Raw genomic sequence first — 17,822 nt, forward strand, 5'->3', positions numbered from 1 at the left:
ACACTGCCGGAAAGGAGCTCCATGAAGTTCTAGTAAACCGGTGAAGGCTGACGGACATAGTTCTTCTGAATAAAAGCAACCTTTTGAAGAAATGGTTATGAAAACCTGCATTGGTATTAGACTTTCTGGTCTAATACTGTAGCTAGTGCATTAAACACCTCTTTCCTATAATGAACTTGTTGAGTACGCTCGTACTCATCCCACTCTTAAATCCCCTGCTTAGATATGGAGGCATCGAAGGTGGATCTACAGTGCAACTCGAAGGCCGAGAAGTCAACAACTACTTCAAGAGACAGGACCCTGTCAGAGGAGTCAGATACCACATCCAACAAGGAGAAAATCTAGTTTAGCCATAGAAGGGAACTAGCTTCCTAAACCTAGCTCCTACTTAGCTAGAATCTATTCTTAGCCTCTACAGCTAGTTAAATACTCTACAATTAGAGTTCGTGATAAGACTAGATTACGAGTCGTTCTTCTGGAGTTTATTTGCAGCTTTACCTCATTGTAAAGTAGGAGGCTATGATGATCTTATGTAATAGAGTCAATATTGTAATTTTATAGACATGCTTTGGACCCGCATATGTTTCTGTTGTACCACTCTGAGCGATATAATACTAGTGGAACGGTGTTTCATTGGTGTTATATCAGACTTGCATACTACACCATGCAGTGGTATGCCGGGTCACCACAACCGCCTTCCATACTAGGAAGTTTTCTGGCGTGAGCTTCTCCGACACATCTCGCTTGATGAGGACTCCATGGATGAGAAGGGAGTTAGGTGTGTTTTGAGGAAGAAGTTGGCTATGATACCATATAAAAACTAGAGTTAAGCTTTGCCCTTTGCTTCGCGTCTCCTGCGTATTAATATAGAGAGCACATCACTCGGGTTAGAGAGATTGGTGTGGTTGGGATTCTCCTTTATCTCTACTCAAACTATACACGTTAAGATATGAGGAGAATCCCTAACTAGCACGATTACAGGGATACAACACGGTACAACTCAAACACGCTATTTTACACACCCTATGATGTAAACGTTTGGACAACATGTTTTAATATTGAGGAAGTCGGCACACATTTCCGTCGCCACGCGTGCCACCACCCACGCTCTTCCGTCTCGCGCACCTCGGCGGTCTGCGGTTTCCGCTCGGCCAGCATGAACTTCGCCCACGTTATCTACAGGTTGCTAAGCATGGCGAGGATAAGGATAGGGCACTGAAGAAGAAATGTGGGAAACGAGTCAGCTTCAAGTGGTTTGAGAGAGGACGTGGCCAAGCACATCGGCTTATAAGCCGGTGGCTGTGGCGGAAATCGTTGGCGGGAGGTGACCGTTTTCCTCGCGCGAGAATCCTCGCGCCCATGAACTTCCTGGCGTGTGTGAACTTTTCCGTGGTTGCCGCCTCGCGCCATTGTGTATGCCATTGATGTGTCTGGTCGAGCCTGCCATGGTAACGCTTCCGAGAAAAATGAGTTGATACCCTTGCACGCACTAATTTCACATTCGCGTTAGGCGCAGCGGACGACACAAACGGACAGGAAGATACCGACGTGTCCTAAAGGTTGGAGTACACCTCACACTCCTTAGAAGTTCAGAGAACCGTCAGCTGGCTCGTGTCGGCCGCCAGATAAGATGGATGTGATCAGTTCAGCCCACAACGCAACCCATTCCGCGTGAAAGCAGTCAACCGACCACGGCCTGCCAGCTATGCCGCCTCTGTGAGCACTACAAATAGTCCTACTTTTGCCGCCACTTCAAACTCCTCCTCAGCTCTCTCTCTCGACCGTCGCCTAAGATACAGATCAACAAGGGGAGAAGCCTGGTTTAACAATGGCAATCATCTTTCCCGCAAGGATCTTCTCGCTCGCGGTGGCCGCCGCTCTCCTAATCGCCGTTTCTTGCCCCGGCTGCGACGCGGCACTGTCGACCAAGTACTACGACAAGACGTGCCCGGGCCTGCAGCCCGCCGTCCGGTCCGCGATGGCGCAGGCGGTGGCCGCGGATCCCCGCACGGGTGCCTCCGTCCTCCGCCTCTTCTTCCACGACTGCTTCGTCAACGGCTGCGACGCCTCCGTGCTCCTCGACGACGCGCCGGGGCTCACGGCCGAGAAGGCCGCCGGCCCGAACCTCGGCTCACTGCGCGGCTTCGAGGCCGTCGACGCGGTCAAGGCCCGGGTCGAGGCGAGGTGCAACGCCACCGTTTCCTGCGCCGATGTCCTCGCGCTCGCCTCCCGCGACGCCGTCAGCCTCCTTGGCGGGCCGACCTGGACCGTGAAGCTCGGGCGGAAGGATGCCCGCACGGCGAGCCAGGCCGCCGCCAACGCCAACCTCCCGGGGCCCGGCGCCAGCCTGGCGTCGCAGCTCGCCTCGTTCGCGGCCAAGGGGCTCTCGGCGCGGGACATGACGGCGCTCTCCGGCGCGCACACGGTCGGGCGCGCGCGCTGCCAGACGTTCCGCGGCCGCGTCAACGGTGGGGACACCAACGTCAACGTGACGTTCGCGGCGGAGCTCCAGCAAGGGTGCCCCGCTGCCAATGGCGTCGGGGACAGCAGCCTCGCGCCGTTGGACGCGGAGACGCCGGACGTGTTCGACAACGGGTACTTCCGTGGCCTCGCGCAGCAGCGCGGGCTGCTGCACTCTGACCAGGAGCTGTTCAGCGGCGGGTCGCAAGACGCGCTGGTGCGCAAATACGGTGGCAACGCCGGCATGTTCGCGAACGACTTCGCCAGGGCCATGGTCAAGATGGGCAGCCTCGAGCCGGCGGCCGGGACGCCGGTGGAGGTCAGGATCAACTGCCGGAAGCCCAACTAGTCAGCTAGCTAGCGCGTACAAATACATGCAAAAGGATACATGAATCACACAGTGGTACAGTTTTAAGGTTAGATGGTACGTATTGAACGTGTAAATACATTTTTAATTGACATAGTATCATTTTACGCGATACTCCGTTCCAAAATAAGTGTCCATATACTTCCGCATGGTAGTATATTATATATGAGTGTAACTACACCTAGGAGTACAAAGTATTTTTCCTATATATATCAAAACATATTTTGGTTATAGATGCATTTGTTTTAAAAATATTGACATACTTATTTTAACACAGAGAGTCACAGATAGTACTACCAATATTTCTTTAAAAAAACATCATGCAAGTCTGTTGAGACTAAACTTCATGCAAGTCTGTAGAGACATTGAGAGTGAGCGCGACCCCTTCCTACCAGATTTCTTCAATAATTTATTTACTGCAATTGAGAGATTTATCCTAGGTATCCGCCTATATATATGCTGCCAATTTGAATCATGGGAATGCTATTATAAATTCATACTTCTTTGCAAGAGCAAAATGAATTGATTCAACCCTTTTTGAGTGATGTAGTTGGATCGAGCATCTTTAACCGATCCGGCGCACTAAGCTGATCCCTTAAAATGGAGGAGTAAAATTATACGAGTCTAAAAAAAGGAGGCAAACTATCTTATTTATACTCATTCGCGAAGCAGATCCCTTAAAATCCCTTCCTTTACTTTCATCAGTCGTTGCCGGAACCCATGCTGTTGGCCGTCGCTTGGTCGTCGGACAAAGGTGACTGGGAAAATGGATTCCCCAATGCTCTGGCAGCTACGGCGACCCTCGGCGGCGGCTAGGAACTCCATCGCATGCCTTTCCGTCTAACCTCGTCATCGCCTGTCGGAATAGGTTCAACGACCACCAGCCTCGTGTTCGCCGCGACGAGTTGAGCTAGTGTGCCTGCCTAGGCGCAACGGTTCTTCAACCCCCGCCACGATTCCGCGCTGCTCCGTTGACCGAGGCCTCTCCAGTCAACTGTGGTGCTCTCCTCCATCCCCCATAGCGTGGAGGAGCTTCATGTGCCCTTCAAAACATACTAGTACAAGACAGCGGCGGAGTGTGAGGCATCTTGCGCGATGCATGAATCAAAGAGATATAGAGACTTCCTGTGGAATCACTTCTGTGTGAGGAGTTAAATTTGAGAGATCGGTTATGTTCAATCATCTTTAAAGATGTAAAATGTTACTCCTCTAAATTTTCTTTTCTCTTAACTCCTTTAAATTAAAAGCTGTCGGTTAGAGATACCTTATGAGATTATCATTACACTAAATTCGTTTTTTGATAAGTGTATATTTGAATATGTCTTAAGTCAAACTTTGTTAATTTTGACCAATTTCCCTAGAAAAAGTATTAGCATTTGTGATACTAAATTAATGTCGCTAGATTTATCTTAACTTATAATTCAATAATATAATAATCTGATACTACCTCAATTCTAAGGTCTAATGCTTATATTTTTTAAAGTCAAATCAAGTGAAGTTTGATCAAAAATTTTAAAAATCTATCAACAAATTTAGATACCATATAAAACTATATTTTATTATCTATCTAATGATATTGTTTTTGAATTTTACATGTTAATGATTTTTGATAAAAACTTGACGTTTCTAAGAAAAATATAAATCTTAAACTTTAGGATGGAGGTAGTATTATATATATGTTGTTTGTGTAAAAAAATAATTAAATTTAAAAATATTTAACTTTTTTAAAAAACCTTGCACTTATTCGCGGACGGATTGACTCAAACAATAATGGTTGAAGGTTTCCTGAAACGTGGAGGTGTTGTAGATCCGACCGCTTAACGTGGTGACATGATGGGCATGCAAGCTCTGAGGCCCTTGTCGCCCTGAACTGGAAGCATGGTGACATCGGTCATCAGTGTACAACAGTTCGCTCACAGCACATCGTCGGCGACGAGGTGCGTGCGCTGGGAAATGAGAACGATGTCTTCTTCTTTTCTGTTGCCTCTTTCGACTGTTGGACGAAAACCGTGTGCATTTAACTATCAGGTATTCGACCAGCAAAAAAAAAAAAAAAAACTATCAGCATACGCGGCAGCAAGAGCAAATATGAGTACGCATCTACTGATGTGCTCGAGCCCAAGTACTGATTTTATGATCGAAATGCTAGAGCCCAAACAGTAAAGCCCGCATAGCTGCATGCCGGGCTATCACCGGCAACGGAAACGACTCGGTAGTGCGCGCGCTATCGAGCACTGTTTCGCTGAAGAGCGTTTGGTTCTGGCTGGGCCGGCCCATCTACGGAGCGCACAGAGTAAAAAATCTTTTTTTCGCGGGCACGCGAACGGCGTGCCATATCTTTATAGAAGAGAGCAACAACAATTACAAGAAACCAGAGGGGATGCGAACATCCGCCCTTGGCCAACCCACACACACCACCCAACTCGACGCCTACTCTCACAACATGACTCTCCGCTCCCCTCCCCTCGCAGCCTCCCACAGGCTAAACTCATCCAACACACTATCAATGATTTGCGCCGTGGAAAGCTGCCTATCTAAGTTTCCGAAGACCCGGGCATTCCTTTGCTTCCACAGCGTCCAGGCAATGAGCAGGACAAACGTGTCAAAACCTCGCATGTCCTCCCTCCGCAATCTCTTTCTCGTCTCTGTCCACCATCTCTCCAGGTTGGTGTTCTCCTGTGGCTCCTGGAGTTGCGAGCCCATCCTTCTCAAGCAGCCGAGCCAAACCATCCTTGCATACGGGCACTGTGACAGAAAATGATCGACATTATCCTCCTCTTGGAGGCAGGTGGCGCAGGGATCAAGGTGGTCCTGCATGCCATGTCGGTCCCTCCTATCCGAGGTCCAGAGCCTCCCCTTCATCGCCAGCCAACCGAAGATCTTGCACTTGAGAGGGGCAAAGGAACTCCAAATCGGTTGCCAACACCCTGATTCTACGCCTTGATGTGGCTCTGGAGAGGCGCGTCTTAACCCCCAGGGAGATTTGGTTAAGGAGGATGCTTAAGCAGGCCGTTCTTGGGCTTGCTTCGTTGGAGCGGACCATGGCAAGGCAAAGGTCGAGGATCTGCTAGTTGAGAGACGAAGATGCCAACACAGCACTTTTCCATGCAGTCTCTAATGGGAGAAGAGTGAAGAATCATATTGCTGCGGTCAAGGTTGGCGATGAGCTGGTTACGGACCAGGGCTTGAAAGTGGTGGCTGATACGTCCAAAACGTATCTACTTTCCCGAATACTTTTGCTATTGTTTTGCCTCTAATTTGTGTATTTTGGATACAACTAACACAGACTAACGCTGCTTTCAGCAGAATTGCTCTGGTGTCTCGTTTTTGTGCAGAAATTCAACTTTCAGGAAAATCCCCGGAATTTATGTCGAAGGGCTTATTTTTCCAGAAGATTCACGGAGCCAGAAGGGAAGGCCCGGGGGAGGCCCAGGGCCCCCACACACTAGGCCAGTGCGGCCTGGAGGTGGGCGCGCCGCCCTACTGTGTGGCCGCCTCGGCTAGCCTCTGACGCCTCCCTCTGGACTATTTAAGGGTTTCGATCTAAAAACGCGAGACGGGAAGTCGAAGTCGCCAGAAACCATCCAGAACGCCGCCACCATCGCGAAACTCCGTCTCGGGACCAGAAACTCCGTTCTGGCACTCCGCCGGGATGGGTAATTGGAGGAGATCATCGCCATCATCACCACCGACGCCTCTCCATCGACCAACAATGTTTTCCCCATCCATGTGTGAGTAATTCCCCCGCTGTAGGCTGAAGGGGATGGTAGGGATTGGATGAGATTGGTCATGTAATAGCATAAGATTGTTAGGGCATAGTGCCTAGTGTCCGTAATTGGTACTTTGATGATATTGTTGCAACTTGTTATGCTTAATGCTTGTCACTAGGGCCCGAGTGCCATGATCTCAGATCTGAACATGTTATTGTTTCATGATGATATGCATTGTTTTATGATCTTACCTGCAAGTTGTATGCACATGTCGCTGTCCGGAACCCGAGGCCCCAAAGTGACAGAAATTGGGACAACCGGAGGGGAAGGCAGTGATGTGAGGATCACATGTGTTCACGGAGTGTTAATGCTTTGCTCCGGTGCTCTATTAAAAGGAGTACCTTAATTTCCAGTAGATTCCCTAGAGGCCCGGCTGCCACCGGCTAGTAGGACAAAAGATGTTGTGCAAGTTTCTCATTGCGAGCACGTACGACTATATACGGAACACATGCCTATGGATTGCTTAGTACTTAGATACCGTTTTATTACTATCTGCAAATGCCGTGCTTTGATTGTTACATGAGTTTTTCTCATCCATGCAACACCCGTTCATCCATCCTTGTGCCTACAGTATTTTAATCCTGCTATTTACTATAATCACTACTACTGTTTTTGTTACACTGCTGCTGATATTTCACTACTGCTACTGCTATAAAACTGTTACTACTGATAAACTCTTGCGAGTAAGTCTGTTTCCAGGTGCAGCTGAATTGACAACTCCGCTGTTAAGGCTTTCAAGTATTCTTTGTCTCCCCTTGTGTCGAATCAATATATTGGGTTTTACTTCCCGCGAAGACTATTGCGATCCCCTATACTTGTGGGTCATCAAGACTATTTTCTGGCGCCGTTGCCGGGGAGCATAGCTTTATTTGGAAGTTCACTTGGATTGATATTGTTCGCTGCAAATTCTCCATCATGGGTAAATCTCGCGATCCTAAAGTCGCCATATTACCATCCACTACAAGAAAAGGTACAACTCTGAGTACCTCTGCTGCTCTTGATTCACCATCTGTGATAAGTCAACTTGTTTCACCACCACAAGCTTCACATGCTGGTACTTCTGCTGAATCTGAAAACTCTTATAATATTGATGATGTTTCTGCTGTGCTTGATGATAGTGGTTCATTGGGATCTTTTTTAGATGCTACAATTGCTAGGTCTAGACAAATTGAAAATACTGAAACCCCTAATGAAAATGCTGCTACACCTGTTAATTCACCTGAGTCTGTTGAATACTCTAGTTATGATCCTGATGAGGATTATGTGGAACTTGATGATGATTTTATTGATAAATGCAATGCTACTACTGATGCAAGAAAAATTAAAAAGTTTCTTGCACAACATACTGTTAGATATAAGCTATCTCCTGGTCCTAAATTTGCCACATCTCCTATAAGCATTAAGGATAAACATTATGATTTTTCTCTTGATTTTTCTCATATAGCTATTGTTGAGAAAACACCCTTTTGTGGTACTGAAAAAGAAAGTGCTGTAGAACACATGAATGAACTTTCTACTTTGAGTAGCTTGTTTTCTGATGATGTCAAGATGCGTACTTATTTTGTTGCTAAAATTGTTCCATTCTCATTAAAGGATGATGGTAAAACTTGGTATAATAGTTTGCCTCCTGGTTCTATTGATAGTCCAAGTGGTTTGCTTGATGTTTTCTTTCGGAAATACTTTCCTGCTAGTGCTCAACATATTGCTTTGCAGAAAATTTATAGCTTTGACCAGGAAGATGGAGAGAAATTACATGAAGCTTGGGCAAGATTTTGCTCTCTTATCAGAGCTCGACCTGGACATGATTTGGAAAAGCATGATTTACTTGATATATTTTATAGTGGACTAACCGTTGAGTCTAGAGCATATTTGGATAGCTGTGCTGGTTGTGTTTTCAGGAAAAGAACTACAGACGAAGCTGAAGAATTATTGGCTAAAATAGGCCGGAATCATGATGATTGGACTACACCTGAACCAGCCCCGACGCCAATATTGAAGAAGAGGGGTTTAATTAAATTAAATTAAATGATGAAGATATGAGGGAAGCCAAGAAATCTCTTAAGGAGAAAGGTATTAAATCTGAAGATGTGAAGAACTTACCTCCCATAGAAGATTTATGCGAGATAATTCCCCGTTCATCCATGATTGAGGTAAACTCTCTACAACGCTTTACTAGGGAAGATATTCTGTATTCAAAACCTCCTGCTCAATGCTTAGATGAGTTTGATAATTATATTGTTAAGCAAGAAAATTTTAATATGAGAGTAGAGAATCATTTAATGGAAAATTCTCAAGCTATTAGCAATTTGCATAATATTGTGGAGAGAACCTCCAATGATGTTAAGATGCTTGTTAAACATTTTCATATGGTTCAAACTCAAATTGATCAACTCACTAAAGTGCAAAATGACTTGTTAAGAAATATTTCTAAGGAGAAACATGCTTATGAAGTAACAACTAGAGGCGGTGTTTCTACTCAGGATCCTCTATATCCTGAGGGGCATCCCAAAAGACTTGACCAAGATTCTCAACGAATTGAACCTAGTGCTCCTTCTAAGAAAAAGAAGAAGAAACATAAAAATGTTGTAGAATCCTCTGAGCCTATTAATGATCCTAATAGTATTTCTATTTCTGATGCTGAAAGTGAAAGTGGTAATGAACATGATAAAGATAATGATAAGAATGATGCTTCTGACAAAGAAGAAGTTGAAGATGAACCTGAAAAGCATGCTAAAAATAAAAAGTATACTAAAGAAGACTTTATTGCTAAGAAACATGGTAATGAAAGGGAACCGTGAGTTCAAAAGCAAATGCCTTTTCCTGCTAAGAAACTAAAATCAAAGGAAGAAGAACACTATAATAAATTTTGCGATTGGATGAAACCTTTATTCTTGCTAATCCCTTTGACTGGTGCTATTAAATTGCCTCCTTATTCAAAGTATATGAAAGATATTGTCTCTAACAAAAGGAAAATTCCTAATGAGGAGATTTCCACTATGCTTGCTAATTACTCTTTCAATGGCAAAGTTCCAAAGAAGTTGGGCGACCCAGGTATACCAACCATTCGTTGTTCTATTAAGAATAATTATGTTAGAACAGCTCTATGTGATTTGGGAGCGGGTGTTAGTGTTATGCCTTTTTCTCTTTACAAGAGACTTTATTTAGATAAGTTGATACCGACTGATATATCTTTGCAAATGGCTGATAAATCTATTGCTATTTCTGTTGGTATATGTGAGGATGTTCCTGTTCAAGTTACTAATAACTGCTTGATATGAACTGATTTTGTTGTGTTGGAAATGCCTGAAGATGATAATATGTCTATTATTCTTGGGAAACCTTTTCTTAACACCGCAGGGGCTATTATTGATTGCAATAAAGGAAAAGTTACTTTCAATGTTGATGACAAGGAGCATACCGTTTATTTTCCCAAGAGGATTGATAAAGTATGTGGAGTTAATACAATTTCTAATGTGAGAACTATCAAAATTGGAGCTATTCATTGTCCTATATATGAGCCTAAAGAAGGATATCAAAATATTATGATTGGATCCATATCAATACAATTCAAGGTAACATGATTGATTTGAGGTTTAATTCTTCTTATGTTATGTAAAATTTATTTGGTGGCAAGACTTGATCAACCTTGTTAACAAATACATTTTATATGCATAGAGGAGCTAAACAACATTTCTTTCTTCCTCCACTTGTTCTACTTGCTGTAGCACTTTTGTTTTGCAAAGTTCTTTAGTCAATTAGAGATTTCAAAATCTTTTTCTGCCCAGTAATAATAAATTTAATACCCAGAAATGTGCATTTTTCAAAGTTTTCAAAAATTCACAAAAATTATACCGTTGGTCTTATTTTTCGAAGAGGCACCTGGGAGCACCTGGGGATGACCAGTTGGGCACCCCAGGGTGGCACCCCACCAGCCGGCGCGGCCAGCAAGGGGGCCGCGCCACCCTGTTGTGTGGGGCCCTCCTTGCCCCACCACTTCATCTCTTTCTCCCATCTCATTCTCTCTCCCGAAAAAACTCGCGCCAGCTTTCTCTCACTCGCGTATCTGCTCAAGAGCTAAAGATTTCTCGATCTCTTTGCTCAGCTCAGATTTCTGTATGTGACTCCTCCGATAATCCAAGTAGAATTTTGTTTGGTTGAGTATATCTTGAATATTTTGCTACTGCAGGTAACATGTTTAGTGAGCTTGCATGCTTGTTCTAAGTTGTAGAAACTAGTTTTGATGCATGTTTAGTACTCTAGCAAATTCCTATAATAGTTTCCCTCAATTATATGTCACCAAATCAAATTTTATATTGTTTGTTGAAAAATTTCAGAAAAGGGAGATGGATAACTATAACTTTGGAGAAGTTTTTGAAAGAGAGACGACAAGCACGGGGAGGCCCTCTAGGACCGCCACCCGATTCAGGCGATCCTATAATGAGGACGTCATCGCACCGAGCTTCGAAGCCGAAGAGGACAATGGAGTCCCTAACACTTCATCTTTTCCATGTTATAACTTTTTGAGTAATGCAGGGTTGCTGGATGATTTCTTGGTCCTCATCGGCAATGTGGGCTTAACCGCCTATATGGAAGATGAGAGGGAGCAATACCACATGCTAACTAAAATCTTTGTTGAGAGCTTTCAGTTCAACAACAAGCACTATCAACCAACAGTTGCATTCAGGATTTATGGTAATCCTATTACTATGAAGTTGAAGGATTTTTGTACTGCATTGGATATTGCCCCTGTAGGTACAGCGAAGAAAATCGAGGACAATCCCAAGGCTTTGCTGGAGCTCTATCGAGATATCACCAATGATGACAGCTGCACCATTCAGCGCGGCAAGATAAGAAACATTCAACTCCCGGCCATTAGATATTTCGCTTATTATCTTGCTACTAGCATTCTTGGTAGGGAGAACACTAGCAATATTTCTAGTTATCATCTTGCTTTATTAATTGCTGCACTTACTGGAGAAACACCTTATCATCTTGGTGCTCTTGTTGCTCGCCGTTTGTCTAAAAAGGGGCCTATTTTTGGAGGAATTGTTGCATCACGCATTTTAGCATATCTAGATCTTCCTCTTGACCCTACTGATGTGAAATTAACTCCTATAAGGCTTGATATTGCTGCTATGAAGAGTCATCAATTTGTTACAACTGACTCTGGTTTAGATAATATGGTCTATAGAATTTTGTTTACTGCCGGGGATGAGAGGGAAATCCCTTTGCCGCAGCCAGATTTGTTCAGTATTCACAGGAAACCGTGTTCGCGCTCTAAGGAGGAGGTGGATGAGCAACTGAAGATACATGGCTGATACGTCTCCGACGTATCGATAATTTCTTATGTTCCATGCCACATTATTGATGATATCTACATGTTATATGCACATTTTATGTCATATTCGTTTATTTTCTGGAACTAACCTATTAACAAGATGCCGAAGTGCCAGTTCCTGTTTTCTGCTGTTTTTGGTTTCAGAAATCCTAGTAACGAAATATTCTCGGAATAGGACGAAATCAACGCCCAGGTTCCTATTTTGCCCGGAAGCATCCAGAACACCCGAGAACCGCCAGAGAGGGGGCACAGGCCCACCAAACCCTAGGCCGGCGCGGCCAAGGGGGGGCCCGTGCCCCCCTATAGTGTCGTCGCCCTGTTGACCTTCTGACGCCGCCTCTTCGCCTATATAAAGCCCCTCGACCTAAAACCTCGACACAAAAAAGCCACGGTACGAGAAACCATCCAGAGCCGCCGCCATCGCGAAGCCAAGATCTGGGGGACAGGAGTCTCTGTTCCGGCACGCCGCCGGGACGGGGAAGTGCCCCCAGAAGGCTCCTCCATCGACACCGCTGCCATCTCCACCGCCATCTTCATCACCGCTGCTGCTCCCATGAGGAGGGAGTAGTTCTCCATCGAGGCTCGGGGCTGTACCGGTAGCTATGTGGTTAATCTCTCTCCTATGTGCTTCAATACAATAATCTCATGAGCTGCCTTACATGATTGAGATTCATATGATGATGCTAGTAATCTAGATGTCATTACGCTAGTCAAGTGTGTTTTACTTATGTGATCTCCGGAGACTCCTTGTCCCACGTGTGTAAAGGTGACAGTGTGTGCACCGTGTAGGTCTCTTAGGCTATATTTCACAGAATACTTATTCACTGTTATGAATGGCATAGTGAAGTGCTTATTTATATCTCTTTATGATTGCAATGTGTTTTGTATCACAATTTATCTATGTGCTACTCTAGTGATGTTATTAAAGTAGTTTTATTCCTCCTGCACGGTGTAATGGTGACAGTGTGTGCATCCGTGTTAGTACTTGGCGTAGGCTATGATTATGATCTCTTGTAGATTATGAAGTTAACTATTACTATGATGGTATTGATATGATCTATTCCTCCTACATAGTGTGAAGGTGACAGTGTGTATACTATGTTAGTACTTGGTTTAGTCGAATTGATCTTTCATGCACTCTAAGGTTATTTAAATATGAACATTGAATTGTGGAGCTTGTTAACTCCGGCATTGAGGGTTCGTGTAATCCTACGCAATGTGTTCATCATCCAACAAGAGTGTAGAGTATGCATTTATCTATTCTGTTATGTGATCAATGTTGAGAGTGTCCACTAGTGAAAGTATGATCCCTAGGCCTTGTTCCTAAATACTGCTATCGCTGCTTGTTTACTGTTTTACTGCGTTACTACTGCTGCGTTACTACTGCTTGTTTATTGTCCTGGGCAAAGCACTTTTCTGGTGCCGTTGCCACTGCTCATATATATTCATACCACCTGTATTTCACTATCTCTTCGCCGAACTAGTGCACCTATTAGGTGTGTTGGGGACACAAGAGACTTCTTGCTTTGTGGTTGCAGGGTTGCATGAGAGGGATATCTTTGACCTCTTCCTCCCTGAGTTCGATAAACCTTGGGTCATCCACTTAAGGGAAAACTTGCTGCTGTTCTACAAACCTCTGCTCTTGGAGGCCCAACACTGTCTACAGGAAAAGGAGGGGGGCGTAGACATCAAGCTATTTTCTGGCGCCGTTGCCGGGGAGGAAAGGTAAAAGGTACTCACACTCCGGATCTCGGCTACTAAGCTATTTTCCGGCGCCGTAAGTACTCGAAGCTATTTCCTTTAGATCCTGCAATTGCAACTTTTTGTTTCTTGTTTACACTAGTTAGGCATAATGGAAAACAACAAAAATATGAGAGATCTTTATGAACTTTATCTTGAATTAGGACATGATGTGTTTGAAGAGAGAATTAAAAAACCCATGGAACTTTATATGCATGCTAATGGGAATGTTATTAATATGAATGCTTTGAACACTATTGTTGCTAATGCTATGGAAAATTCTAAGCTTGGGGAAGCTGGTTTTGATGAGCATGATCTTTTTAGTCCCACAAGAATTGAGGAGAAAATTTTCTTTGATGATACTTTGCCTCCTATTTATGATGATTATAATGATAGTAGTCTTTTGTTGCCGCCTGTTATGGAGGATGAATTTGATTATGATTACGATATGTCTCCTATATTTGATAGCTACTTTGTTGAATTTGTTCCCACTAGAACTAATAAAATTGATTATGCTTATGTTGGGAGTAGTAATAATTTTATGCATGAGACTCATGATAAGAATGTTTTATGTGATAGTTATATTGTTGAGTTTGCTCATGATGCTACTGAAAGTTATTATGAGAGAGGAAAATATGGTGGTAGAAATTTTCATGTTACTAAAACACCTCTCTATATGCTTAAAATCTTGAAGTTGAGCTTGTCTAGTTTTTCTATGCTTGTTGCATTATGCTTCTTGAATTTGTTTATTTACAAGATTCCTTTGCATAGGAAGCATGTTAGACTTAAATTTGTTTTGAATTTGCCTCTCGATGCTCTCTTTTGCTTCAAATATTATTTCTTGCGAGTGCATCATTAAAACTGCTGAGCCCATCTTAATGGCTATAAAGAAAAGAACTTCTTGGGAGATAACCCATGTGTTATTTTGCTACAGTACTTTGTTTTTATTTTGTGTCTTGGAAGTTGTTTACTACTATAGCAACCTCTCCTTATCTTAGTTTTGTGTTTTGTTGTGCCAAGTAAAGTCGTTGATAGTAAGGTTCATACTAGATTTGGATTACTGCGCAGAAACAGATTTCTTTGCTGTCACGAATCTGGGCAAAATTCTCTGTAGGTAACTCAGAAAATTATGCCAATTTACGTGAGTGATCCTCAGATATGTACGCAACTTTCATTCAATTTGAGTATTTTCATTTGAGCAAGTCTGGTGCCATTTTAAAATTCGTCAATACGAACTGTTCTGTTTTGACAGATTCTGCCTTTTATTTCGCATTGCCTGTTTTGTTATGTTCGATGGATATTTCGATTCCATTGACTTTCAGTAGCTTTGTGCAATGTCCAGAAGTGTTAAGAATGATTGTGTCACCTCTGAACATGTGAGTTTTTGATTATACACTAACCCTCTAATGAGTTGTTCTAAGTTTGGTCTGGAGGAAGTTTTCAAGGCTCAAGAGAGGAGGATGATATACTACGATCAAGAAGAGTGAAAAGTCTAAGCTTGGGGATGCCCCGGTGGTTCACCCCTGCATATATCAAGAAGACTCAAGCGTCTAAGCTTGGGGATGCCCAAGGCATCCCCTTCTTCATCAACAAATTATCAGGTTCCTTCTCTTGAAACTATATTTCTATTCCATCACATCTTATGTACTTTACTTGGAGCGTCTGTTTGTTTTTGTTTTTGTTTGAATAAATGCTTGTGTGGGAGAGGGACACGCTCCGCTGGTTCGTATGAACACATGTGTTCTTAGCTTTTAATGTTCATGGCGAAGGCTGAAACTGCTTCGTTAATTGTTATATGGTTGGAAACAGAAAATGCTACATGTAGTAATTGGTATGATGTCTTGAATAATTTGATACTTGGCAATCGTTGTGCTCATGATTAAGCTCTTGCATCATATACTTTGCACCTATTAATGAAGAAGTACATAGAGCTTGCTAAAATTTGGTTTGCATAATTGGTCTCTCTAAGGTCTAGATAATTTCTAGTATTGAGTTTGAACAACAAGGAAGACGGTGTAGAGTCTTATAATGTTTACAATATGTCTTTTATGTGAGTTTTGTTGCACCGCTTCATCCTTGTGTTTGTTTCAAATAGCCTTGCTAGCCTAAGCCATGTATCGAGAGGGAATACTTCTCATGCATCCAAAATACTTGAGCCAACCACTATGCCATTTGTGTCCACCATACCTACCTACTACATGGTATTTCTCCACCATTCCAAAGTAAATTGCTTGAAGTGCTACCTTTAAATTTCTATCCTCTACCTTTGCAATATATAGCTCATGGGACAAATAGCTTAAAAACTATTGTGGTATTGAATATGTACTTATGCACTTTATCTCTTATTAAGTTGCTCGTTGTGCGATAACCATGTTTCTGGGGACGCCATCAACTATTCTTTGTTGAATATCATGTGAGTTGCTATGCATGTGCGTCTTGTCTGAAGTAAGAGAGATCTACCACCTTAATGGTTAGAGCATGCATGTTGTTAGAGAAGAACATTGGGCCGCTAACCAAAGCCATGATTCATGGTGGAAGTTTCAGTTTTGGACATATATCCTCAATCTCATATGAGAATAATAATTGTTGCCACATGCTTATGCATTAAAGAGGAGTCCATTATCTGTTGTCCATGTTGTCCCGGTATGGATGTCTAAGTTGAGAATAATCAAAAGCGAGAAATCCAAAATGCGAGCTTTCTCCTTAGACCTTTGTACAGGCGGCATGGAGGTACCCCATTGTGACACTTGGTTAAAACATGTGTATTGCGATGATCCGGTAGTCCAAGCTAATTAGGACAAGGTGCGGGCACTATTAGTATACTATGCATGAGGCTTGCAACTTGTAAGATATAATTTACATGATACATATGCTTTATTACTACCGTTGACAAAATTGTTTCTTGTTTTCAAAATCAAAGCCCTAGCACAAATATAGCAATCGATGCTTTCCTCTTTGAAGGACCATTCTTTTACTTTTATTGTTGAGTCAGTTCACCTATTTCTCTCCATCTCAAGAAGCAAACACTTGTGTGAACTGTGCATTGATTCCTACATACTTGCTTATTGCATTTGTTATATTACTCTATGTTGACAATATCCATGAGATATACATGTTACAAGTTGAAAGCAACCGCTGAAACTTCATCTTCCTTTGTGTTGCTTCAATGCTTTTACTTTGAATTATTGCTTTATGAGTTAACTCTTATGGAAGACTTATTGATGCTTGTCTTGAAGTACTATTCATGAAAAGTCTTTGCTATATGATTCACTTGTTTACTCATGTCATATACATTGTTTTGATCGCTGCATTCACTACATATGCTTTACAAATAGTATGATCAAGGTTATGATGGCATGTCACTCCAGAAATTATCTTTGTTATCGTTTACCTGCTCGGGACGAGCAGAAACTAAGCTTGGGGATGCTGATACGTCTCCGACGTATCGATAATTTCTTATGTTCCATGCCACATTATTGATGATATCTACATGTTATATGCACATTTTATGTCATATTCGTGCATTTTCTGGAACTAACCTATTAACAAGATGCCGAAGTGCCAGTTCCTGTTTTCTGCTGTTTTTGGTTTCAGAAATCCTAGTAACGAAATATTCTCGGAATCGGACGAAATCAACGCCCAGGTTCCTATTTTGCCCGGAAGCATCCAGAACACCCGAGAACCGCCAGAGAGGGGGCACAGGCCCACCAAACCCTAGGCCGGCGCGGCCAAGGGGGGGCCCGCGCCCCCCTATAGTGTCGTCGCCCTGTTGACCTTCTGACGCCGCCTCTTCGCCTATATAAAGCCCCTCGACCTAAAACCTGGACACAAAAAAGCCACGGTACGAGAAACCATCCAGAGCCGCCGCCATCGCGAAGCCAAGATCTGGGGGACAGGAGTCTCTGTTCCGGCACGCCGCCGGGACGGGGAAGTGCCCCCGGAAGGCTCCTCCATCGACACCGCTGCCATCTCCACCGCCATCTTCATCACCGCTGCTGCTCCCATGAGGAGGGAGTAGTTCTCCATCGAGGCTCGGGGCTGTACCGGTAGCTATGTGGTTAATCTCTCTCCTATGTGCTTCAATACAATAATCTCATGAGCTGCCTTACATGATTGAGATTCATATGATGATGCTTGTAATCTAGAT

At 43.4% G+C, this 17,822-nt stretch overlaps 1 protein-coding gene across 1 annotated transcript; it reads left to right on the forward strand.

The window, feature by feature from the left end:
* The first annotated feature begins 1,771 nt into the window (after positions 1–1,771).
* Positions 1,772–2,941, forward strand: LOC127320996 (peroxidase P7). The gene has a single exon (XM_051350056.2). The coding sequence runs from the start codon at positions 1,829–1,831 to the stop codon at positions 2,807–2,809; it is 981 nt and encodes a 326-aa protein (XP_051206016.1). The 5' UTR covers positions 1,772–1,828; the 3' UTR covers positions 2,810–2,941.
* Positions 2,942–17,822: the final 14,881 nt, after the last annotated feature.

The sequence above is a fragment of the Lolium perenne genome, chromosome 6, assembly GCF_019359855.2.
Source record: "Lolium perenne isolate Kyuss_39 chromosome 6, Kyuss_2.0, whole genome shotgun sequence".
In the NCBI taxonomy this organism is placed as follows: domain Eukaryota; kingdom Viridiplantae; phylum Streptophyta; class Magnoliopsida; order Poales; family Poaceae; genus Lolium; species Lolium perenne.

Coding starts and splice junctions, on each gene's coding strand:
- LOC127320996 (XM_051350056.2), top strand. CDS start 1,829: ATGGCAATCATCTTTCCCGCAAGGATCTTCTCGCTCGCGGTGGCCGCC.